This window comes from Lissotriton helveticus, chromosome 11 (genome assembly GCF_964261635.1).
Source record: "Lissotriton helveticus chromosome 11, aLisHel1.1, whole genome shotgun sequence".
Lineage (NCBI taxonomy): Eukaryota > Metazoa > Chordata > Amphibia > Caudata > Salamandridae > Lissotriton > Lissotriton helveticus.
In genome coordinates, this window is record NC_136072.1 from 916,098,309 (window position 1) to 916,125,585 (window position 27,277).

The window sequence follows — 27,277 nt, forward strand, 5'->3', positions numbered from 1 at the left end:
AGATGGCCGCCAAAACCAGATCGAGCCCGGGACCTAGTCGATTACAGCACCCAGGGATCGGGGGCCGGGGGAGATGCCCAAATGAATTCTCAGCCCAAACGAGGGTAGGAGCGTTCAGTGGCAAATTCTAAAATTCTAAAATAGAAAACAACGACTGAGCGCTCAACTAGCAGCCTCTCAGTGATTCTATCCCCGGTCTGGTCGCTAGGCCCTCCTTTTATAGGGCGACTAGACCTAGATTTAATTATATAAATTAAATGTTACCAGTGGACTGCAGCACTCAGTGCCATTTACTGAAGTGGCACTCTGAAGCATGTCTTCAGGCCTACCATTGTACCCTAGATGTGCTGTTTGAAAACACAAAATTCGACCTGGCAACATAACCCCTTTTGACAAGTCTAAACCTTCTTTTTAAATATAAATGAGGCACCCTCAAGAAGGCCTTATTGCCCATAAGTCAGAGCACATACCATATGAAAGTTGGACATGTAAAAGGTTCATGTTAAACTTGTAATTACAGTGGAAAAAGTCCAAAAAGCTGTTTACTGTAGCAGGTTTGGCTGTTCAACATTATGGTGCAATATTAAGCTCAATAAATGTTATCTATGGATAGTAAACAGCTACAAATTTCATATGTGGACTGTTTTAAATATTTATTACAAGCCCAATTCACCGGGGATGTCAAATTTGTAATAAATGTTTTGGAAAGATAACTTTTTAACAGTAACCTTTTCCCTGCCTGAAGTCCCTGGAAGCAAAATCTGCATCTTGCTCCACGTCTGCCAGCCAGTAATTAGTATTTGAATTAGCATGAATGATGTGTGAACTTGATCCCAGGAGCAAAGAATAGACTCCTGAATATGCAGAGGTGACCCATCTGAACATAATAGAATATGCAGAATTGGGCTGTGAGGATCCTTTTTGACACCGAGGTATCAATTCCTGCTTACATGTCACATTCTGATTGATAGGTCTGCTGGAATTTTCATATGACACTTATGGTGCACTTCAAACAGGACTCCCCTGTCACACTTGGGCATAGCCCTTCTTTTGTTCCCCCTCCCCCACAACCCCCATAGCCAAACAGGCTGCAAGCACAATGGTATTCTTTTTGATATTACAGTGTCAAAGCTTGTTTGACAGGTCTGCTGGGTTTACATATAACATTTGGGGAGCACTTCAATGGAGGGAAACAGGATGCCAAAGCCCTTTGTGTGTATTCACTGTTGATTTGCTGAAACCTCAGCTTATTCTATCAAACGCCTGCCTCTTAGGTTGTGGGTCCAGGACCTGCCTCAAATTGGATGTTAGTGTTATCTGTGTGAGGACACTTTGTTTACTATAGTACACTCCCCATACACCCCACGTTCAATCAATCAATCAGGAGTTTGTTAAAGCGTGACTACTCACCCGTAAGGGTCTCAAGGCGCTAGGGGTGGGGGGGGGGTTTGGGGGGGTGCAGGTTCCATTCCATCAAGGAGGGGGTCTGTCGAAGAGCCAGGTTTTGAGGTTTCTTGCGAAGATGGGGAGCGATGTTGTCTGTCTGAGGTGGAGCGGAAGGGCGTTCCATGCTTTGGCCGCGAGGAAGGAGAAGGAGCGGCCTCCCGATCTGGTCTTTCTGGTGCGGGGGACCACAGCGTAGGAAAGCTGGGCTGATCGTAGGGTCCTTTGGGGTGCGTGGAATTTGAGTCGGCTGTTCAGGTATGCTGGTCCGGTGCCGTGGAGGGCCTTGTGTGCGTGGGTGAGCATCTTAAAGGTGATTCTCACCTCGACAGGGAGCCAGTGGAGTGTGCGCAGGTGCTGGGAGATGTGGCAGTGTTTTGGCAGGTTGAGGACCAGTCTTGCGGCGGCGTTCTGGATGTTCTGTAGCTTGCGGATGAGGTTTTTGTAGAGTGCGTTGCCGTAGTCGAGTCTGCTGGTGACCAGGGCGTGAGTGACTGTCTTTCGGTGTTCGAGGGGGATCCATTTGAAGGTCTTACGAAGGAGGCGGAGGGTGTGGAAGCAGGAAGATGAGACAGAGTTGATCTGGCGGTCCATTTTGAGCTCGGAGTCCAGGATGATTCCCATGTTGCGTGCGTGGTCTGGGGGGGTTGGCGGGTTTCCGAGGGCGGTGGGCCACCAGGTGTCACTCCAGGCGTCGGGGTTTGGGCCCATGATGAGTAATTCTGTTTTGTTGGTGTTTAGTTGTAGGCAGCTGTTTTTCATCCATTTGGCGACGGCTTCCATGCCTTCTCGAAAGTTGCGTCTGGCGGTGTTGGGCTCGTTGGATAGGGAGAGGATGAGCTGGGTGTCGTCTGCATATGACACGATGTTGAGTCCGTAGGTTCTGACGATGGGGGCAAGTGGAGCCATGTAGACGTTGAAGAGCGTCGGGCTGAGGGAGAAGCCCTGGGGGACTCCGCAGGTGATAGGTGTGGGGTCCGAGAGGAAAGGGGGGAGTCTGACCCGCTGCGTCCTGCTGGAGAGGAAGGAGCAGATCCAGTCGAGGGCCTTGTCCTGGATTCCTGCATCGTAGAGTCTGCGTATTAGGGTGCGGTGGGAGACTGTGTCGAACGCCGCTGATAGGTCGAGGAGGATGAGGGCTACTGTTTCACCTTTGTCCAGTAAGGTGCGGATGTCGTCTGTAGCGGCGAGGAGGGCGGTTTCTGTACTGTGGTTTTTTCTGAAGCCGGATTGGGAGGAGTCGAGGATGTTGTGTTCTTCAATGAAGGTGGAGAGTTGGCTGTTGATGGCTTTCTCGATGACTTTCGCTGGGAACGGGAGCAGGGAGATGGGTCTGTAGTTTTTGAGGTCGGTGGGGTCCGCTGAGGGTTTCTTTAGGAGGGGGTTGACCTCGGCGTGTTTCCAGTCGTCGGGGAATGAGGCGGTTGCCAGGGAGCGGTTGATGGTTTGGCAGAGCATGGGTGCGATGGTGTTGGCGGCTCTGTTGAAGATGTGGTGGGGGCAGGGGTCCGTGGGGGCCCCTGAGTGGATTGACTTCATTGTCTTCAGTGTGTCTTCGGTGGTGAGGGCTGTCCAGTCATCAATCGCTGATTTCCGGGTGTCGGGGGTGGTTGGTGAGGGTTCAGTGTGTTGGTTGTCTTCGTCGAAGTTGTCGTAGATGCTCTTGATTTTGTGGTGGAAAAAGATGCTGAGTTTGTCGCAGAGGTCTTGTGAGGGAGGGATGTCGGTAGACTCGCTGGTGGGTTGGGCAAACTCCTTGATGATGCTGAAGAGTTCCTTGCTGTTGTGTGCGTGGGTGGAGATTCTGTCTTCAATCGCTTTTTTCCTCGTTTCTCTGATGAGTTGATGGTGGGCGTTGGTGGCGGCTCTGAAGTTGTTGTGGGCTTCTGTGGATTTGGTGTTTCTCCAGGCCTTTTCGAGGCGGCGGCATGTGCGCCTGGACTCTCGAAGTTCGGTGGTAAACCATCTGGCTTTCTTGGCACGGGTATTGTTGTTTTTCTTGAGGGGGGCTATGGTGTTGGTGCTGTCCGAGATCCATCTATGCAAGGTTCGGGCTGCGGTGTTGGGGTCGTCGTTTTCCGCGATGGTTGGGGTGGAGTTGTTGAGTGAGGAGGTGAGCTGGTCATCGGTGATTTTGGTCCAGTTTCTTTGTGGAAGTAGGTGCTGGTGTCTGTGGATGGTGGGTGTTCTGAAGGTGAAGTGGTCGCAACGATGGTCGGTCCATGGGAGTTCGGTGGTGTGGCTGAAGGTGATGGAGTTTCCTGTAGTAAAGAGGGGGTCGAGGGTGTGTCCTGCTGAGTGCGTGGGCTCGGTCACGATCTGGCGGAGTCCAATGTTGTGGAGGTTGAGTGTGGCTTAAGATTTTGGCCATTTTGAAAATGTCCATAGTGGGTAGGGTTAGTCCCGGAAACTATTTCCCCATTGTTTAGGGCGTCGCCTAGGTTAATTTCCATCCACAAGCTCCTGCCAGGCATAAATGTTGCATCTCCAAGCACCGACTTTAGAACACTTTCTGGCCCTGAGAACGATAAGAGGACTGCACCTGCTGGACTACATTGGTCATAAGGCTGACCTCTTTCTCAAGCTAAAAGAATTCAACAAGCCCCAAGAGGCCTTTCCTGCAGCTGTCCAACTGACTAGAGGCAACTGGACCTGAGAGTGGACTCTCCTGTTGGTCTCTTGCTGCCACCCTGTGAGTGTCTGCATGCCTCCTATGAGGCCTCTGGGGCAATTTAGAATCGTACTCCTGTGTTTGGATCGGGACTACTACTTCAAACATTAAAAATTCATATCACTGGTTCCCCTTATCAAATTTGTCATTTTTTGTGTTATTTTGTTTATAACATTTTTCTAAATTTGTTTTGGATATTTTATTGGTTTGCATTTCAACTTTATTACAGTTTTTTTACTGAGTTTTATGTAGCACGAACTTGACCCGGTATCGGGTATCAGAGCGCTTTACATAGCACCAGTTGTGTTACATAAAGACACGTTCATTTTCGTTAGGCACAGGGAGATTTAGTGGTTTGCCCAGAATCACAAGTTGTTCAGTGTCATTGCCGTGACTGGAACCCTGCTCCCCAGATTCGAGGTCGAACGTCCTAGCCGTTAGGCCAACTCCTTTCCCCAGTTTTAGCGCCACATAAACACTTTACACATTTGCTCTAAGTTAAGCCTGCTTGCCCTGTGCCAGAACTACCAGATGGTTTAGCTCTGGTTATTTTTGTGACTTTAATGATTCACCCTAACAAGGATTGTGGTTATTACCTGTGTTGGGTACCTACCCCTCTGAAATGCATCTAGGGAAGCAATAATAATAGCAATACTTATAATTCCCATATATGTGGTAGCAGGAGTGCACATATTGGAATGTAACCCCTTCCATGCTGCCATCGGCCATTGGCCGACGGCAGCACTACCTCGCTGGTGCTGCCGACGGCCAATGGCCGACGCGGCCCCGCTTATCCGATCAGTGTCCAACCCAAGGGGTTCATAACTTAGGGTTTTTCTATTTGGGCCCGGTGAGTGAGACGACCTCTCTTCTACTGCCAGGGTCTCTCGGCTGCCCCAGGAATGGCCCTCCCTACCCTAGAGTAGCTATAGACTTAGAGCAGTGGGAGAGGATGGGTTGACACCTAGCCAAGTCCTATCTGGTTGAATGCTGGAGTCCCTATGGCTACATGTTTCTCCCTTGCATTGTACAAGAGCACACATGGGCAATGCTGAAGCGCCGTGTTCTGTTCGTGATTATTACTTCGCAAGAGACAAATAGGTTTGTTTGCGTTCTAGCATCCCTCGCGAAAGATGCCTGATGGAAGCAAGAGTGATGGCTGAGGAACTCCGACCACCTCTCCGGCCCCGCCTCTCGGAGACCCGGGCCCCTCCAGGACTTGCTCCTCGTCCGCTTCTGCATCTCCGTGCCTTGGAATTTAAGCTTCGGAATATCCCGTACCCTATCCAGGGGTCTGTACTGCGAGCCGCTCTTGGGATGCGGTATAGAGCGGTACAGCGTGCTCTGCGCGTCACGCCACGCCCCCTCTCCGCACGCTCTCTGCTCTGCACCTTTAAGCAGGGTGGGGGCCGCCCCCTCCCGGCTCTGCTGAGTTCAGAACTTTCTTGCTCTGCGGTATATAAGCTGCAGCGCCTGCTCTCTGCCGCAGTGTCCCCCCTGCAACCTCCCGAGCCGGCTCTCTCTACGTCCTTCTCCTAGAGAGTGCCCTCTCTCCATCTCCCCTCCTGGGCAGTGCCATCTCTTCATCGTTCGCTCCCTGCCGGTGCCCTGTGGTCGTCCATCTCTTCTCTAGCAGTATTACCTGCACACTGCTTTCGTTCAGGTAGCGTCTTCCGCGCATCCCCACCTGTCCCCTCTCCCAGGCAGTAGCCCCTTCTGCCTCCTGGGCAGTGTCCGCTGTCCATCTGTCTCTCCACGGCAGAGTCCTCTGCCTGTCCTTGCGTTCCTTCAGTCCCTTTCTCCCAGAGTGCCTTCTTCCTACCCCTTTCTCAGGCAGTGCTTCTGCCGCTTTCTATCTCCCAGGGCACCCTCATCCCCAGCTCCTAGATAGCGCCCTCTGCCCACCCCTTTCCCAGGCAGCCCTCTGCCACTCCCTTCCTCAGACAGCACCTTCTGCCACTCTCTTTCAGGTAGTGCCCTCTGCCTCCCATATTCTCCCATATAGTACCCTGCCCTGCCCCCATCATGATGAGCTACACCTTTGACCCACTGTATGGTCCTTCATCTGGCTACCGCAAGCACCTTGACCTCTCCGGTGGCCGCCACCACCACCACTCTCCCAGGTCAGCCAGCTCGGTGACCTCCAGCGGCTTCCAGTCATGGTCCCGCAGCTCAACCGTGGCTTCTCCCTACCGCAGGGGCGGCCCAAGCCAGGTCACCTCCTCCACGGAGAGCTTGGAGACCCTCAACGGTGGGTCCAATGAAAAGGAGGTGCTTCAAGCACTCAACGACCGCTTTGCTGGCTACATTGACAAGGTGAGGCAGCTGGAGGCCCAGAACCAGAGCCTTGAGGCTGAGGCCGCTCTACTGAGGCAGCAGCAGGCGGGGAGGTCGGCGATGGGCGAGCTCTACGACCGCGAGATCCGAGACATGAGGGTCTCAATGGTGCAACTCAACACCGACAAAGGGCAACTGCAGCTGGAGCAGGAGCACCTGGAGGAAGACCTCCAGCAGCTACGGCAGCGACTAGATGAGGAGGCCCGCCAGCGGGAGGAGACGGAGGCAGCCACCAGAGCCCTGGCCCGCTACATGGAGGAGTCGGGCCTGGTACAGTCTGAGCTAGAGAAGAAGGCCCTCTCCCTTCAGGAGGAGACCGGCTTCCTGCGCCAGAGCCACCAGGAGGAGGTGGAGGAGATGCTGAACCAGATCCATGGCAGCCAGGTGTCCATGGAGGTACGGGAGGCGGCCAAGACTGACATCAGCTCCGCTCTGAAGGAGATTCGGGCACAGATGGAGGGGCACACCGCCATGGCCACCCTACACAGCGAGGAATGGTTCAGAGGTGAGTGCTGTAGCAGAAGGGTCTCAACAGTGCTTGTTCTAGCTCAACTTGATTCAAGAATCACCTACAATGCCCTACAGTGGGTACCAGATAAGCCATGCAAACATGGAATATGACTCTAATGTGAGGAGGATGGCAAAATGCCACATTTTCTGGGACAACATTTTTTTTGTACGTGCTATGGATCTAAAACAAGAAGACAGGTCATTTGGCCATTAGGAAGCCCAGGAGATGTCTTGATAGGCTTATTTCTCCTTTGTAAAAGCTATCAAGTGGCAATGCCTAGTTACAAAACCCCCAGTAGGCCTGGCCAACTCTGCCCTAGATCAGGATATATGGAAATACAAATTAGCAGATGAGAGGGAGGTGGGGAAGCCATGGCCTCAGATGATAAAAAGTGAAGAATATACTCACCGAGAAGTTATCATTGGTTTCTGGTTTAGAGAATACGACCCCAAGTCTCCAAGCACTGGCACCTTTTAATTGTGAACTTCCGCATCAGGTTCAGGATAGTCGTGACCTTGGGCGTTCCAAGGTCACGAGACCTCCAGATCTGCGGTTTATGCGCCCCCAGAAGAGATATTTGAGGATGTTGATCCCCATAGGGTGTGCGCTTGGGCACGTAAAGTCACTGTGGGCAGATATCAAGCAGCACGCTTCATAGATACAATGCAAGTCCAACAACAATCTATGGTTACAACAATTGGCTATCCTTTACGGGTCTTTGTCGACTTCTTTGATGGGTCTTAAGATGTTAAAATAGCAAAAGTGGGAGAGGGAAGGTGAGTGGAAGTGTGGGGGGAGTGAAAGTAAAGATGAAAAGGCGAGTGAGAGAGTGACAGGTGGCAGCGGAGAGTGGAGCAGTAACTTGGGAAGAGCAGGGAGATATTTAGGGAGAGTACCAGATGGAAGTAAAGCTCATGGGGCAGTGAAAAGTGGAACAGGAGGGAACGAGAGTGTGTGAAGGTGAGCGAGAGGGAAGTGCCAAGTGAGAGAGGAGAATCCGGGGTAGGAGAGAACCAGAGGCAGGACAAGAGAGAAGAATGGGGTGAATACTTTTGAAAAGGGTGCAAGGTTATAGAAAATATGGATAGGAGCGTTGGGAACGGAAAAGTGAAATTGGGCAAGGGGAGGGTAAAAGAAAAGTGGGAAGGGAAATGGAATAGTAATGAAAGTGTGGACGGGTAATGAAAATAGGGGGAAGAAGGTAGAAATGCATAACACATCAGTGAAAGAAAATGAGTGATGGGTAGGAAATGGAAATAATAAAGGCAATAAAAGGGAGAGGAGAGAGTGGGCAAAAGTAGAATGAGACTAACAATGAGGGAGTGGACAGAGGGAAGGGGGATGCAAAGAGAAGGGGAGTGAAATCGAGGGTTGAAGAGATGGGCTGAATGGCAGAATTACTAGGAGGGAGGATAGATAGATACATCCATACATAAATGCATAGATAGATAGATAGATAGATAGATAGATAGATAGATAGATAGATAGATAGATAGATTTTGCACACTATACAAAAAGTTATTTCTAGGCCCTCACACCGATAATGTAGCCTGTGAGGACCAGTGTTAGAGCGGATCAGCTTTACGACTGGTCTTGATGATATACAGTAAGAGCCCCTATCTAACAGGACTGTCCACCACCAAATTCCCAGACTTCCTGGTCTATGGCCTCATGTGACAGTAAAACGTTTAAAATCCTTCTGATATAGGAAATTGCTGTCCACTGAAAGCAGCCTTCTGCTAGGGAGGCAAGACCACATTTTCATTCAATAAAGGGGTGGGTTCCCTCAGCTTTTTAGAGAGCACGCACAGGCGCTTTAATTGGATTCTAGAGCCTGCAGGGAGGCAGTGAAGGGCTTGTCTGACTGGCCTCTTTTAGCTGATCCATTGACGCAGCAGACTCCTGCCTGATGGAGCTTTGAGGCTTTGAGGCTTTTCCTAACAAAGTGCCAATAGAAAGCCTTAGTGTGACCTAGAATAGAGGTAACCACTGCACCAATCAAGATGGCTCTAAACCCTGGCAGAAGGAGAGAGGATACTTTTTTCAGGCTGGTGAAGAGATGGCAACCAGGTGGCAGAGGTAAATGGAACGAATGAACAAGTGACACAAGAGAAGGAGGAGAGATAAGGAAAGAAGGAGGAAAGGAGAAGATAGAAAAGATGGAGGAGGTGTGTAAAAGAGGGGAAGAAGAGAAAGTATATAGAAAAGAAAGCAATACAAGTGAAAAGAGGGAGGGGCAAAGGAAAGGGAACATGAGGGGTATGCAGAGATACGAGAGGAAGAAGTGTGAGTAAAATGGAAAATAGGAAAGGGGAGGTGTACAGAAAAAGTGAGTAAAGAAGAAAAAAGCGGGAAGAGAGAGTAGAGGAGAGGAAGAAGAGAGATTGGATGAAATAAGGGAGGGCCATGGACAAGAAGTAGAGAATACATGATAAAGGGACATGAGCGAGGAGAAATGTGGAAAAAAGGGGAGTAAGGAAGAGATTGAAAAAAGTAAAGTGGAGAGAGGAAGAAGAGTACTAGAGAAAATAAAAGAAATAAGGTAGGGTAGAGTGATCAGAAGCACAGAGAAAATAGACAGAGAGGAAGAAGGTGGGTGGAATGAAATGTGAGGGGCAGGTGCAGAAAAGAGGCGAAATGGCATTAGTGAAAAGACTAAAGATCAGTAGCGACATAAAGGTGAAATACGTTGTGAAAATAGGGGAGGAGGCAGTCAAAATAGATAACATTGATGAAGGTTAAGGGTTACAGAGGAATAAGGAGGCGAGAAGGACGTATTAAAGGGCAAAAAAGTGTAAGACAGAGTGAAAACAGAGATGGAGAAAGATAACCCGAACAGAGTGAGAGTTGAAAGTCAGTAAGAAACATCAGAGAGAAAAGAGTAAAGGAAGGAGAGAAGAGTGGAACAAGGAGAAGAGGTATGAGGAGAAGTGAAAAAAACAGACAGAGAAGGGCATTGGGCAAGATAGGAAAGCGGGGAACAGAAGAATGGTACGGGCTAAAAAAGAAAATGGACGTGGGGACAAGGACAATGTGTGTCTGGGAGCAGAGGATAACTCGGTGGAGGGGCCGATAGTCTCGCAGTTACCTGAAGAATAACGTATGCACATTTAGTATATATTTTCTTTTAATGCTTGGCAGAATAATGTCCCTTCTGGACAGAATAAAATACAGAATTATTCAAAAGTGCTTTGCTGACACGGTCTCTACGCTTCGCAGGGCTGTAAATTGCTGCAGCTGCTATTCAACTCTATTGTACTAATTTTACTGACCTCGGAATGATGAAAGGCTGAGCTAACTCTCCAGGATTCAGGCCTGTGAGAAGAAGGTGGCACACCCACATCTTTAGCAAGGGGGGGCGGGGGGGGGGGGGGGTTGTGAGCTCTCAGAAGGCTAATTTACTATTCTAACTCAAGTCCTGGAATATTTTGGGAAAAGTTAATAATCCCCTAAATATTTTCCTATTAGTGTAAATGTAATTTTGCATTGCTCCCAAGTGCTGCACTGAGGGCGCAGTTGAAGGGCAAAAATAAGAACACTAGAGGTGGTAGTTTAGCTTTGCTCCTGAGGGACAGAATGTCTTTTCTCAGGGCCAGATGCATTATATTTCTCCACAGCGCCCCCTCTGTCCGCCGGAATGTGCTTGTGCTTTGATAAGGGGTGACATTCTTTTGCAGGCAGCCCCCTTCCGCTTGGGTGGGGCTGTTAAGTTGCTGCATCTCGCACTCCATGGTGTGTTTTCATTTACACTTTAATCTTTCTAAAAATACTCGAAGTGAGGTGTCACCATGTGTGTAGCAAGGGTTGTCTGTCTGGCTCTTCTCCCGCCAGAGGCAGCTGTGAAAGTGAGCTGTGGTAAACTACTTAACACAGTGTTTCTTCACCTGTGATTCACAATGCCTGCTTAGGGGATCTGCGACTGTAAAAATTAAAGAATATTAGCAGATTAATAAAATACATATAAATAAAAAAAGCAAAACAAAAATTTTAAAATGCTCTGTCAATTGAAGGAATTAAAAACTGGAAACGAAAACCTAAGTTGGTATCTTTGAGGCTTATTACGATGACGGTTGGCTGGATGACCGACCGCCATCATAGCGGGGATGGGACCGCCCGACAAAGGAGTTGAAGGTCCCAGCCGCCGTATTACATTAGGACCGCCAGCCCGGTGGTCAGAATGTGCTCTATAACACTGTGGCTTTTGTTGCGGTGCTTGAAAAGGTCAGAGCACAAGCTGCAGTGTTTTTGAGCACTTTGTGAACATTCAGGCCCGGACTGGCCGTTGCGGGCACTGGGCAATCCCCGGTTTTGGGCCCCTGGAGGCCGTTTTTGTTACAGGGCCATAGCTGCAAAAGCGGCCCTGTAACAAAATCGCCCGAAAAACGGCCCGACAAAGAGCTCGGTCGCACCCCCATGGGGCTGGCCGAGCACTTTGCCAGGGCCGGTTTTGGTTCTACAAGTACCCCCAGGGCCATATTCCAGGGACCCCCAAAGACTATTTCTGTCTGCCTTTCTATGGCGATGGGACCGCCATGAAAAGGCAGTCTGAAAGGGGCATCCTAATCCCTAAGGCGGTGTCTGCGCAGGCACTGCCACCGTTGTAGGGATAAGAGTCCGACCGCTGCCTGGCTGGATCCTAGATCCTGCCGGAGGCTGCGGTCTTTTCCCCCAACCTCTGTGCTCCGACCCCCGGTATCATAATCCGGTGGTCGGACTGTTGCCCTGGATGTCGGGCAGACTGAGGGCCCTGTCGGTGGCGGGCCGCCCAACATCATAATGAGGGCCTTTATATTGATTAACTGGAGCAGTGCAAGTACAACAAACGGAACCCAGTATGGATGGCTGGGGGCCTCAACTGAAGCATTGGCATGCACTAACAAAAAGAGAGCATGCACTAGGAGAAAAAAAACAGTGATACTCTAGAGTGTACCATATTACTCTGTCTTTTAGAAATAAAACTTAATTTTGAAAAGCTCCAACTTTTCCTTTAAAATGATAATTTGAAGGTTTTCATGTTTTTTACTTGGGAATTAAATATAATATTTTCATACTTTCTTTTATTGGTTTGATGTAACTTATGTCTGTATTTTTGTGTATTACTGTGAGTTTCAAATCATAGAAATTGTCGCTGGCTCTTTTGCAATGGGGCAATTATTACAGTAGTAAAGAAGTAGGTGGGGCTGGAAGTTGAAAGGCTGCAGGGAAAGCTGGGCAATTATGAAGGAAAACAGTATCACTAAACACCAATCAGATGTGAAAATATTGCAAGTCACCTCAGAGTTCTGTGCCCTTACAGTTGAACTTTTTTATCTAAGTATAATGTAATGTATGCATATGGTGGCTATAGTATAGAATTTGTATTGCGCTATATACATATTGAGAGCGCAGTATTAAAATACCAGTGCGGTAACAAATGATGTTGTCGTGACATGCATTTCAATAGGTCTGTCTGTGCCTCTCCTGACAGCTTGGATTAGTCAGTCATAGCCCACACATGCACCAGTGCAGCAGGAGTGCGTCAATGCTCAGCTAAGGGAGGGGCGGTACGGCACACCGGTGGTTACTGCACTGCTGAGTCATGGCTCTGCTCTTGCTGCAGAAGACCCGCCCCTTCCCCATGGAAGCAAAGCTTGTGGAATGCACCAGCAGCCTAAGCAAAGCTGTAGCTGAGCAATCAACCTTTCACATCCTTTAGTCTGATTGCACACAAGTGCTGAGGATGAAAGACACCTACCACATGTGCACTTTCAATTATGGATCAGCTGTCAGCTGAAGAACTGCAGCATTTCTTTAGGACACACACATACAGCAATGCTTGAAAGACTGAAATTCTAACTATCCATATTTGCTCATATGGAACTTTATACAATACCATTTTACATCTCTTTACTATTTTCCTTATACGTGTATACCATTTCTATGTAGTTATGTATCTATATATATATTTTCTACTGTAGAAAGAAAGAAAGAATAAAAAGCCTTCATCTCCCTCAATGCACTACTCTATGTCTCATCCTATACCACTCTCAATATATCCTCGACCTCCACTCTCTGACTCATCCCAAACCTCATTCTACTACTATGATCTCCCTAAGACCCTTTCTTGACCCTTCCGCCTCTATCTTTCCTTGATTCACCGCAAACCTCATTGTATTACTATGATCTCCCATATAACCCTTTAGACTGATCCTCCCTCTATCCCCCTTCACACACCCCAAACCCCATTTTACTACTAGGATCTCCAAAATAACACTTACTAGACTCTTTCCTCCAGGACACTTCCTTTGACCCTTTCCAAACCTCATTTTACTACTATGATCTCCCAAATAACCCTTTCTAGACACTTCTCTCCTCTATCCTTCTTTTGACTAATCTCAAACTTCATCTAATATGACCTCCCAAATAACATTATCTAGACTCTTCCCTCCTCTATCCCACCTGCATCCTATTCAATCAAACTGACAGACTCACAAGTCCACAGCTAAAATTTAAATTTATATTTCCCTATACTAATCTATCACTACCACTACCACTAATCCTTTAGGTTCCAGAGTAGAGTGCTACTCGCCAAAAAGTGCTTCAATGCCTCGTCAAGGGTAGTAAGCGCTATATAAATACAATTACAATTACAATTACAATTACACTGGTGTCTAGATTGACTCAAGGCAGAGAGCTACTCCGATACCGATTCCGGAAAAGGAATGGGTGGATTACATCTCCTTATTATATAGTAATAATAGTCCAGTTTCTCCTGTGTCGCCTGAGGAGGTTAAACCTGCATCCGTTGTCTTTACTGAATTTGGTCCTCCACTAGGAAAGGAATTGATAAAGTACATAAAGATCGCTAGAACCTCCGGCGCACAAGGGCCGGATGGTATCCCAATTGCACTAATCAAAAAGGAGCCAGAAGCATGGGGTGATTTTCTAGAGCCACTTTTTAAATATTGCTTTTTTATGAATAAAATCCCCCCCTCTTGGAAGGGGAGCATTATAGTCCCCCTATATAAAAAAGGACTAAAAACGGTGCCAACTAGTTTTAGGCAGATCACTCTCCTGGATGCCTCCGGCAAATTATTTGCAAAAAGCATATTATGCCACTTACAACAATGGGTCTATGATCAGGACATCCTTCCGCCGGAACAAGCCGGTTTTAGAAAGAACCATGGCACCTTAGATAATATAGCGGTGGTTCAGACAATTGTGGAGAAATATGTTTTCTCCCGAGGGATGCCAGTTTATACAGCTTTTATTGATTTCTCCACGGCGTTTGACAAGGTGGACCGCCAGACCCTGTGGAGAAAACTTGTTTTACTCGGCATTCCAAATCATCTCCTGGGTTTGATCATGGAATTGCATACTGACACCTGGTGCCAGGTTCTAATGGGAGGTTCGCGGGGGTTAACATGCAAAATTAGAACGCACAATGGGCTTAAGCAGGGTTGTTTATTAGCACCACTGTTATTTTCACTGTACATCGTTGATCTCCCTGGCGCTTTGAACTTGGCGAGAGGGGATGCCCCCAAAATTGGTCGAATGTCAGTTGGGTCTCTATTGTATGCAGACGATGTTGCAATATTCGATTTAACACCTATTGGCTTGCAACGCCGTCTGGAGGTTTTAAACAAATATGCAGAGGTCCATTTTTTGAAAATTAACATTGCAAAAAGTAAGATCCTGGTTTTTCGTAAGAAGGGGCTCAGAATAAAGAAATGTTTAAGATGGATGCTTGGTTCTGAAAAAATGGAATTGGTTGATTCATATGTATATCTAGGTAAAGTTTTTTCTAAAACAGGTCGAGACTTGGAACATATTAAACATTGCGTTAGTAAAGCCGTCTCCCAGGCAAGTGCATTAAATAGATTTTATAAAACCTGCGGGAGACGCCATTTCAACCATGTCTTATCTGTTTTTAAGGTCAAAATCCCACCCTCATTAATATATGCTGCCGAGGTGGTGGACATGAATCATTGGCATATGTTTGATAAGGTAGAAGGACGAATTATGCGCCAAATCTGTAATTTAAATTCTTTGGCTGCCCCACATGTTTTGCGCCTCGAATTCGGATTAGTCTCATCCTTTATTCTAGCCCAGGCAGCAGTTCTTAGGTGGGTTAATTCTCTCTTTCTGGGGGAAGAGGGTACTCTTAGGGCTGCTCTGAGAATAGAAATCTTTTGTAATCTAAAAGCACAATCCACGTTTTTTAGGTCTTTCTTATGTGCAATTGACAGTTTTGGTCTTAGTTTAACTCTCACTTCTCCAATGCCTAAATCTAGTTTGAAACTGTTCTTAAAGAAATTTAGATCCCCTATCAGTTTAGCTAGAGACATTACTTTAAGTAAATCCAGGCCCAGTAACATGGCGGTCAGTGGGAGTACACTGGGGAATAAACCACAGCCTTATTTAACTTGGAATATCCCTCATGGGATTAGAAGGCTGATACTCCTACTGAGATTCAATCTGCTCCCTTTAAGAGACGTCACTGGTATCTGGGATAAAACACCTAGAGAGAAGAGAATCTGTGAACTGTGCCAGTTGCAAATTCAAGATCTTAACCATGTTTTATTTGTATGTCCAAAACTGCAAAGTGCCAGGCGAGTGTTTTTAAAACCAGTATTTATCAAATTTAATATTCATTCTGCTCAGGATGCACGTTCTCTAGTTTTGTCACCCCCGAATGAAATGGTTTGTTTTAAGATATACCAATTTTTTAGAGCGTTTTTGCTTATTTATTAGAATTTTGTCTAACAGTAGTACTCTGGTTTCGACTTGGCTGTCTATTTAATTGTCTCTGTATTCATTGCATCATTTGCACAATACTTAGTATGTATATAAGACATTTTATTGGCCGGTTATGTGATTGTTTTACGTAGTATAGCATTATTTGCACACTTCACACTACGTTTGATATCATGTTCTAGTAATGTATAAGGAAGGAATTTTGTACTTTATGCAATGTTTGTCTTTTTAAATTGTTAATGTGTTTTTGTGGACCTCCGTAGGAGTTCCAAAACAAAGATAAATAAATTGAAAAATTGACTATCTTTTTGTGCCAACATTCATGGATCACAAGGAGGTGGGAAAAAGTAGCATCAATCAACTTTTGTGTACAACATTTTTTGGGGAGTTCATAATGGTTTTGTGTGTCTCCAGTGTATGTTATGTGCAATAGGTAAAGGTGCACGCATCCCTAGACTTCCATTCAACGCCAGTGCTACTAAAAGGATGTGTCCTGGTTTTGAGTCAAATTCTAGCGAGCAAAATGACAATTATGTGATTTTTCTATGCATACTTCTTGCATTCTATATGAAATTACACATATTGCACAATTTACTCATGGGCTGTGGTCTGCAAGTAGAAATTTGTACTGGAGGTTGTGGTTCAAGCCCAACTTCCATGCAAGATACTTTTCCCTCATCTTTGTGCTGTGGCACAACCCAAAGGGGCCGGATTCACAAAGGTAAACTTACACTTTTGTGTAAGTTTACAATTTTTTGTAATTCACAATTTAGCAGTAGTATCTTTAGGACTGCTTATCTTTTTATATGCGGAGTCATAAAGATACTACTCGGAAAATTCCTTTGTGGATTGCAAAAAATTGTAAAGTTTACCTTAGTGAATCAGGCCCCCAAGAGTCTTCAAAAATGTTTTTTACATGAAGCTGCCACTGACATTCTCAGAGCATTACTCTCTGTAAATACGGCACTCTTCGTACAACACAGCATTTCTGATTGTCATGCAACACTGCATTGTGCAATTCTTTAATACATTTGTGCCAGAGTGATAGATCAAATGTAGCTATGTTTCAATGAATGAATATATTTATAAAGTGCTGACTGTCACCCAGTTGGGCGTCCTGGCCCTATGGGATTATGGTAAACTCTGTGCTTAATTTGAGCCGGTGGTTTCTGGTGCTTGGCACCGGCACTTAATTGTCAACACCGGCACTTTTGACAGTCTGCCACATTCTGGTGCTGTCTATCTCTTTTAAAGATGAGGACAACAGTTGTTTATTCAAAATACCTAAAAAATTACCAATACCTGATGCCCAAGCCATTGCTATATCTTTGGGGTCCTGGAATAGTCTGAAATGTCACGCTTGTAGGAGTGTGATGGTTAGTAATTGTGTTTGTGGTGTCACTGGCATGCCTGTCAGTGGTAATGGGTGCGCCAAGCTGCAGTGGCCTTTTGATGAAGGCCCTGGCACTTATTATGATTATTTTGGGGTTTTTACAAATTGCGCACTGAACTTAACAGCGAGGGATCATGAAAATGTTAGACTATAAAGCGGGCCAGTGGGAGATTAGTTCTCCTAATAGTTAAGTTAATGTGTCCATAGGAAATGCACTTTTTTCATTTCACTGAAAGCTTTTGCCCTTTTTATGAATCTGCTTCACTTTCGGCAGAGGTGCTCCATTTAGTTTTGGCTCTGTGAAGCAAATTTGGCAAAGATTGTTTGTGGAGTTCAAATGTTATCAATGTAAAGTGAATTCTGAATCCTAATTTTCATTTCTGCTGTCAACTACAGGGCAAAGTACAGGATTAACCCTGGGCGTAGGACTACGCTACGCTCGCGGAGCATGCATAGTTTGCAGCACAGTGCAAAATTGCATAGCGTAGCGGGCATTTTTTTGCTTGCTCGCGGTCCTCAACGTCAAGTTGGCAACCACGAGCGAGCAAAATCTACATTCCGGCGAGACTTTTTCCTCGTTCGCGATCAGCAACATCAAGTTGCTGATCGCGAGCATGGAAAATAAACTTCCCGACGAGATTCTCAATGCGGGGAGGTCAGGTTTATCGTTGCGAGTGATCGTGCATGCTCGCGACCGCTCACAATGAGAAACTACCAGTCCGCATTGAGAAAGCTGCAGCTCGAGTACAAATCTACTAGAACGGCAGAAAACGACCGCTTGCACTGTGCAAGATGCGTTTTGCACTGATTACACAGTGCAGACAAGCATCCGGGACTGTGCAATCAGTGCAAACAGCATTTTCCCTACCGCACTACGCAGTTCACGTAGCTACGCGTAGCTCGCATAGTGCACTTCGCTTAGCTACGCGTAGCGCAACTATTACGCAAACTACGCCCAGGGTTATTCAGGATAGGTTTACATAAAACATGGCATTAACAAGAACAAAACACCAGCGCACATCACATGTAGTAACTTTTATCCTTTGTGCAATCAGCACTCTTCTCCAAGTAATATTCTTGCAGGATCACTCTTTTTCAATCCAAGAAAGTCACGTTGCGTAGACCATTCAGACTTTATTTCTTTTAAAATACAATGTTCCACAGCCGACGCCCGCTTCTCCCTATGCGGGCTTCCTCAAGGCTTATTCCCAGTGTATTGAGCACTGAAGTCATAAAAGCACAGGTTTCCAAAATTTGAAATTCTTTGTATAAGATTCACCGTAGATTTTTCGCACCCATTCAAGCATGTAATAAATATGTAATCAGGTCCTCTTTGTTTTCAATGGTTGTGGAGCCATGATAAGTTCCATCGCGTATATTCCGAAACGTTAGTAAACATCCATAAACATGGCATGATGGCTGTGCTTGTGCTAGAACTCTTTTTCAAATACATGCAATTAAAAAGTTAACGGTCCATAATTGAGAGACATTTTGTGCATCTGTGACTTCACCTTCACAAACTCGTTTACATTCTTTCGTTCAGACAAATATTTTCAAAACAGATTTGCTAAGAAGACTTACAGCTTGCAAACTGGTAATGGCAGTTCACAAACTAAACCTCATTTCATTGGATTTGGAGAAATGAGTTGTTGTTTTTTTTGCCTGCCTTTTATATGGTTCACCACCACATCTGAGGTTCATGAACAACACAGTAAAAGTAGTCTATGTAGGAATGAGCTGGTCTTAGACTGGTCTTAGACTGACCTACAAGACAAAATGGAGTTACACCACAGGGCATTACTACGCGATGTCAATGACATTGCATGTCATTACATCGCATACTTTTACCACGAGTATGCCTTTACCACGCATGCCATTACAACACAAAGGCATGCGTGGTAAAGCTATACTCGTGGTAAAAGTATGCAAGGTAAGTGACAACCCTACCCCTACACCTACACAACACACTACTCCCACCCCTACACTACCCCTAACTCAAAAACACTACCACACTACACTACCCACACTACTCCCACCCCATCACTACCCTAAACCCTAAAACACTACTACGCTACCCACACTACTCCCACCCCTACACTACCCTAAACCCTAAAACACTACTACGCTACCCACACTACTCCCACCCCTACACTACCCTAAACCCTAAAACACTACTACGCTACCCACACTACTCCCACCCCTACACTAACCTAAACCCTAAAACACTACTATGCGCTACCCACACTACTCCCACCCCTACACTACCCTAAACCCTAAAACACTACTACGCTACCCACACTACTCCCACCCCTACACTACCCTAAACCCTAAAACACTACTACGCTACCCAACCTACTCCCACCCCTACACTACCCTAGACCCTAAAACACTACTACGCTACCCACACTACTCCCACCCCTACACTACCCTAAACCCTAAAACAGTACTACGCTACCCACACTACTCACACCCCTACACTGCCCTAATACACTACAATAAACAAACACTAGGGCCCCGATGTAGGTAAAATAGATTTACCGATTTTTAATTACCGAATTTTACCGATTCGGTAATTAAAAATCGGTAAATCTAAGGGGTTGATATGTAGGAACATCCAGATGTTCCTTTTACCGAATCGGTAAATATCTGTATTTACCGATTCGGTAAATACCGACCGGTAATGCCCCATTCATTCCTATGGGCTTTGAAGCCCATAGGAATGAATGGGGCATTACCGGTTGGTATTTACCGAATCGGTAAATACAGATTTTGACAAGGGTGCAGGGGGTGTCACTTTGACACCCTCTAGCACCCCCAAAAAAGGTTCGGGGTGCCATGTGGCAGGCATACCTGCCCTAAGGGCAGGTCTGCCTGTCATATGACACAGGTGTGCATGCACACATGTGCATGCACACCGGAATCGGTATTTTACCATCAAATATATTTGATGGTAAAATACAGATTCGGTAAGGGTTGTGGGACTCAGAAGAGTCCCACCTACATATCAAAATTACCGAATAGGTATAAATACCGATTCGGTATTTTACAGAATCGGTAAATTTACCGATCGGTAAATTTACCGATTCTGTAAAATATGTGGCCCTACATACCATTTACTAAATACCGGTCGGTAACGGCCGAAAATACCGATTTTCGGCCGTTACCGACCGACCTACATCGGGCCCCTACAACACTAAACTACCCTAAAACCTAAATCACTACACTACATAAACATTACACTACCCTCCCTAATACACTACACTAAACAAACACGACAACACCCCAACACACACTAAAAGTTTTTAAAAAAACACACACAACACAAACATTACCACACTACATTTAAACTACCCTAACCATACAAAAGTAACCCCTACCCCATGCACAAACCCCCTTACCTCTCTCCTCTCCAGCGTCACCGTCGGATCCTGCTTCCTCCTTCCTGCTTGCTTCACCTCGTTGTGAGGAAACAGCCTAAGTTTCCTCACAACGACGTGGATAGCCACCCCCGCCATTACACATTACATCGCATGTGCTGTAAAAGCGCATGCGATGTAATGGTATGCGTGGTTTTACCACGCGTTGTAACATCGCATGCGATGTAAAAGCAACGCGTGGTAAAACCCGCGTTGTAATGGCTGTTCCCCAATCAGGAATGGTTTTACCACGCGTTGTAACATCGCATGCGTTGTAATGCATGCGATGTAAAAGCAACGCGTGGTAAAACGCGCGTTGTAATGGCTGATCCCCAATCAGATGGCCTGTCCTTTACCACACACAGTACCCTGCTCTGTATAATCTTCAGCCTTTAGCGAGGGGGTCATTACTCTCATAGCCTGCTACATAGACTTTTGACTATGACCAGTTGGTGCTGGGCAAAAGACACCAACTTTGCTATTTGTTTAGTCCGCCAGGCTTCAGTAAATACTGAGTACTCCCTTCGGCGGCACCCAGGAGTCTCCATTTGTAGGGCATGGTTTTACACCATGCGACATGCCATGAGTTCGATACCACATGGGTGTGGTCCTCACACCGTGCTTTATATTCTTTCTTCTTGTGAATTTCACTATTCATTTTGCAATTCCACAATTATGAAATCTGTATTTCAATAGATAGTGTAATTCTTGGGTCCTGCCAACCAATCGGCAATCAACTTTTTAAGTTCAAAATTAGATGGACAAATGTTTTTGGGAAACTTTAAAAATGGTTCATGTTACATCTCCAAAGTCTTAAGTAACCCAAAATCCCTTTTTTATATCTGCATGAAATTGCAATGACAATATGCATCAGTACCTATGGATACTAGGTTCATACCATACCCCTTTGCACAGTATAAATGGACCAGTGCCGTATTTGGGTTACGTTAGGACTAGGGTTTCTTGACATATTATCTGCAAGTAATAGGCAAAAAAGATTCGTTTCCCCCACTCTGGGGTGTGCCCTCGTTTCCCTGGAATTAGGGTGAGTACACACGTCCCCTCAGAATGTATTTATGCAACTTGAGATCTGATTCTCTTCTAGAGGTTTGCCAGTCATCTCCTTAACTGGAACAATTTTCTAGTTTGCGAGACAATCAGATTTGTTTTTATATTTACATTGTGGCTCACAAATCAGTTGACGAACTTAATGGCACAGACATAGAAATATATGTAATTGAAACATGCTCTCTTCTTTAGGGGAAGCAGCTGAATGGTGTATTTTGAGTAAAGTTCGAATGTCATGCCAATACTGGTGTAAATCTGAGTAACCATATAGGAGTGAAGAAGGAAAATGAATCCTTAAGACCCCCCACATTAATTTTGACCACTTTGACCAGTCTTCACAATCCTCAAAAGGATGAGGCTTGGGTTGCTAAACCAAAATTGTGTAGAGTTGACAAAAAGCTGGAAGTTGTTACACGGTAAAAAATCTATTTTCAAAAGGCTAAGCATCTCTAAAGATAACTACAGTCTTCATGGCGAAATAGGTAACAAATATATATGAAGATCTATATATACATATAATTGTATATGTGTTTATACAGGATCACACACACTCTAAATTAACATTGTTTCTTTTTTTTTTACCTTTTTTTTATTGAGTTGAGCAGAAGACAATAAATAAAAAAAAGAGAAAAAAAAACACACATTTGTAAAGAGAACAATACTCCAGGGATTATTGTAAACATTGGGCGAAATCGAGTAAAATCCAGTAGTTCATAACATTCAGCAATACCCATCAATATACATTATACATTTTCAGGGCCGGACTGGGAACCAAAACCGGCCCTGGCAAAGTGCTCGGCCGCCCCCCCCGGGGGGAGGTTGGGGGTGCGGCCAAGCTCTTTGCCGGGGCCGGTTTTCGGCCGATTTTGTTACATGGCCGATTTTGCAGCTATGCTGCAAAAATGGCCCTGTAACAAAAACGGCCCCCAGGGGCCCAAAACCGGCCCCCACCCTTGCGGCGCACCGGGGGATTGCCCGGTGCCCGCAATGGCCAGTCCGGCCCTGCACATTTTGGTACCAGGCAAAAAATACATAACCAGTACCGAGTGCAATCATTTTCCAATCACAGTTTCAATAATTAAAGTACAGGTAGTGCCAAGTATAATAATCTAATCAAAGCTTATTATGCGAGATCCCTGCATAAGAGAAATGTTAACGTGCCTGACCTAGACTATTAATATTAATAAAGTGTCATGTGCTAAAGTGCTGAAGTGTTAAAGTGCTTAAAGTGCTAAAGTGCTATGTGCCAAAGTGCTACATATCCAGCAAAAAATTATTTACCTAACCTGTACTTCTTGTATTCATAAGATATTACTTATTAAAGTGCTATGCGGTGGTAGTGGACTCACTACTAATAAAGTATTTCCAATTTTTTGTGAATTTTAGCATTGACCCAACTCTTTTGGCATAAGCCTCTTCAAAAATGTTTGCCCGTCTCATTTTGTTTACGCATTTAAAGTAGGATGGTACCTCCTCTGATCTCCAATTTTGGAGGATTAAAGAACGGGCGACTAAAGTGCAGATTGCAGTATATGTTTCTTCTGCACTGGACAAATCAGTTCTCTTTGTTGAGATGCCAAAAAGGGCGATCTCAGTTTCGGGTTCAATTACCTTGTTTATAGCCCGACTTATTGAAGAAAAGATCTTACGCCAAAAATTCTCCAATTTCGAGCATGTATAAAGAATATGAAGCCAATCGCTCCCCCCCCTGCAGCTGACATCTAAAGCATTTATTTTCTACTCCCGAAAAGCGTTTATTTAAAGCTTTCGGAGTTAGATAAGCCATTGTTAGAGGAAAGCTAAACTTGAGTGGTGATACCACAAACTAACGTGTTATTAAAAAAAAACATAAAGCGCCATAAAAGTCTTCATTTGAATTGATAGTATTGTGACAGTTCACACCCTAAAAACCCCAGAAATTTATTAGTTTCTGTGAGCTTTACAGCCATAACAGGGGGTTGTATATCCGATGCCCTGCAACCACAAATATTTCTTTAAACTTCACAAGCTTTGCACAGTGTGAAGCGTTGCTATTAAAATGAATAAAAAGAGGTGCAGTGTCAAAGACTCAGTAGGAAATGGTTGCGATGGGACTGGGACAATGCAAGGCGCCAGCTTAGGCTACAGGCACTGCTCAGCAGCCATTTTTAGGTCTCGGCCTAGCGTACACTGCGTAGCAGTGTCGCGCAGCCGAGATTTTATGTTTTTCCTAGAGTGGGGCTTGAACCCGCCCCTCTTCTCCATTGGCTGGCTTCCTAAACGGAGTCCAGCCATTGGAGGAGAGGGGCATCACTCCATTCAGGCCCTGTCTTTTTGGGATAGAGGGGTGTGTTTTAGCTGTTCTTTCTGTCCCTGACGTCACTGTTAGAGAGCACGCCCCTCATCGTGCTGCCTGCACGCTCAAGTCAGCTCTCTGATTGGTGTTCCTTATTAACCAATCAGAGGGCCAACTGGCGCGTGCAAGCAGCGTGAGCAGACTCTGCCTCCTCTCCACACACGCTCGCCTCCCCCTTCCCTCTGCCCGCAGCTCACCAACGTCCCGCTCTCGCCTCCATCCTTCCCGCAGCCCACCAACGTCCCGCTCTCGCCTCCACCCTTCCCGCAGCCCACCAACGTCCCGCTCTCGCCTCCACCATTCCCGCAGCCCACCAACGTCCCGCTCTCGCCTCCACCCTTCCCGCAGCCCACCAACGTTTCGCTCTCGCCTCCACCCTTCCGGCAGCCCACCAATGTTTCGCTCTCGCCTCCCCCCCCTTCCCGCAGCCCTCCTCCATCCCGCTCTCGCCCTCCTCCTGGGGTGTGGCGGCCGAGGAGCCCCCGAGGGCAGCCCGGCCCCGCCACCAGCCCCGAGCTGCTGCTGCACAGCGGGGGCACCGGGGACAAGGTGAGCGATGCCGCGGGCGGGTGAGAGCGTGCGGGGAATCTTGCTCCTGCCCCCACAGTTTATCGGTTTATGATACCACTTCCCAGTGCCTAGAAGCCAGTATTTGCAATGCGCGGTATCACTCTCTTAGTAGCATAATTTGAATTTTTGGTCAATCTGTCGCGGGAGACATCATGCAGCACCCCCCCCCCCCTCCCCCTGCCACCTTCAATCACCCAGACCTTCTTTTTGGATTCCTTCCTTGCACTTTCACCCCTTGCTAATCATCTCTTTATCTTTTTATACTTGAGTGACCAATTCGCAGAAAGCATTTATAAGTACTGGAGGCACTAACGGAGTACTCTTTGCCATACTCTTAATGACATGTTCACTTCCCAAAAGTTCAAATAAGGCACTGTGCCATTATTTATACCAATTGTGCACGGAGAGTACCGTTTTATTCCTTTTTGGATGTATTGGGGGCAATTAACTAAAACATATAAAAGAGTTCTACAGGATTACTCTGCTACATACTCTGACATCCCGATCGGAATCGTCTCCCAGTCTCTCATATAAAAGAGTGCTCCATGTTACTCTTTCACTGCTGCATATTTTTGGCTGACTTTCTACGATGTGTTAAGCGGGCACGTTTCCCTCCCTTGCTCGCAGTGGGACCCACAACCCCCCTTTCTACCTACCCCAAGGCCCCCATGAATTACCCCCTCTCGCATCTAAAGCCCGCATCCTTACACACCTCCATCAACCTCTCGTCTTCGACCTTCCACACCCCTCTTCCTGCCCCCCCTACCCCGCGCACTCAGTTCCCAGGAATCTTGCTGTATAATATTTATTTTCACTCTCAGTGCTGTCACGATGACCTCCCTGTGCCTCGCTTCCCTCGGGCTCCGCTTCTTGGTGCCTGCAGCCCCTCTCCGTGCAGCAACGCAAAATGGCGCCATCCTATATCTTCCCAAGTTGACTGGTCACTTTGGCTCCCTTGTTCTGTCCCCTGCTGTCCCACTGTTGCTGTTACTCTTGTAATTCTGGGGTTGCACCCCCCACCTACCTGATATACATCATCCTCTTATCCCCCAAAACGTATTCTTGCTCTGATTCTGCATATTCTTGCAGCTCATTGAAAACATTTGTATTAAGTATTATTTAATCTTTCTTTATGATGCTATGCTTCTGTGCTGCACCCTCCTCTTGGTTGATTTGTGTTTAGCGTTTGTATAGCGCTTCATATCACTGGCCTCTTCGCAGTACAGTTAGAGTATGCAGTGTGTTATGCATGGATAGTAAGGGATATGTTTTTAGTGTGAGCTATATGGGAAATGTTAGGCATTGTACCTCTGGGCTGCTCCATTTGAGTTTCTGTGGATTTGTCACTGTGCTGTGTTTGTGGGGCTCTGTGTGTGTGGGGGGGGGCTCTGTGTGTGGGGGGGGGCTCTGTGTGTGTGGGGGGGGCTCTGTGTGTGTGGGGGGCTCTGTGTGTGTGGGGGGGCTCTGTGTGTGTGAGGGGGCTCTGTGTGTGTGTGTGGGAGCTCTCTCTGTGTGTGGGGGCTCTGTGTGTGTGGGGGGCTCTGTGTGTGTGTGAGGGCACTGTGTGTGTGTGTGTGTGTGGGGCTCTGTGTGTGTGTGTGTGTGTGTGGGTTTGTGTGTGGCATTTGCGAGAGATTAAGCTATCGGCATTGTAAATGACAATGCCATTTATATATCTGTTTTTCAAAACCAACACATAAATAAAAATGTTGTCATTTACAAGGCCAATAGCTCTAACTTTTGCAAAGGCGAGACCGTTGCATTGTAAATGCTTGTTAGTCCCCTGATCGATCACAGTCGCTCTCCCACTAGCAAAACTGACAGACTGGTCCAGCCCTCGGCCCTCCCCCCGCCACTGCCGGCATTTGTCCTTGCAGGGCGTGCATAGGGTGACCAGACATCCCAGATTACCCTGTCCAGCGCCGGCGTTTTGAGGATGACCTCGGCATCCCTACTTTTTGCAAAAATAAATACATGTCCCATTTTGAGAGAGGGCCGGTTGAGCACGCACATTTAAGCGCTATATAAGTGCAATTAGAATGGAAATTTATCAAGGTGCTGTGAAGGCTCACATTCACACCAGCCCTCTAATGACAGCAGGGACAGGGTTTATTTGTTTTAAGTTTTCCTGCTGTGCTGTGTGACCTCATTGAGGCAGCACAGTAGGATTTAATGAGGGATGAACCTCTGCAGAGCTCATCATCCCAGGCCAGGACCACAAACCTTTCCTTGGAAACCACCACAGCATGGCTGAGGGAGTCATTAATTCAATTTCATAATGTTACAGAGGTCTGAGTGTGTACAAATATATATATTTATATATAATATATATAGGGCCGCTAGAATTATGCAGCAGGGAAGGGCCAAAGTATGCGGCAGGTTTGAGTAAATTATGTGGAATGAGTAGGCAAATTATGCTGCGTAATGCAGCACATTTCTTAATAGTATTGCTTCATTATTTTAACATTTTTAAACTTGTTAACACTGCCTGGGCATTCGTTTAACACCAGATTGTACAGCAGATGATGGAATATGTGGCAAATGCGGTAAATCTACAATTGTGTTAAAATCACTGAGGCCGCACAATCCCATAATTCCAGTGCCCCTGATAATATATCCAACAAATTTCTCGTACCTGATTAGCCCAAGAAGAAACGCTGCACGCCAGGATGTCACGATGCACCGCTTTGACAAAAAACATTAGGTCAAAATGCGTCAGCCAAGTTGTTTAAAAATGTGAAATCGACATCCTGGAGTGCGGGCTTTCTTCTTGGGCAGCCAATAAAGGGTGGGTGCC

At 46.3% G+C, this 27,277-nt stretch overlaps 1 protein-coding gene across 1 annotated transcript in view; it reads left to right on the forward strand.

Moving 5' to 3' along the window:
* Nucleotides 1-5,625: 5,625 nt before the first annotated feature.
* NEFH (neurofilament heavy chain) overlaps nucleotides 5,626-27,277 on the forward strand; it is a 115,082-nt gene continuing 93,430 nt past the window's right edge. The window contains exon 1 of the mRNA XM_078667187.1: nucleotides 5,626-6,956. Coding sequence (XP_078523313.1) covers nucleotides 6,140-6,956 — 817 coding nt within the window. The 5' untranslated portion in view covers nucleotides 5,626-6,139. The remainder of the gene's footprint in view (nucleotides 6,957-27,277) is intronic.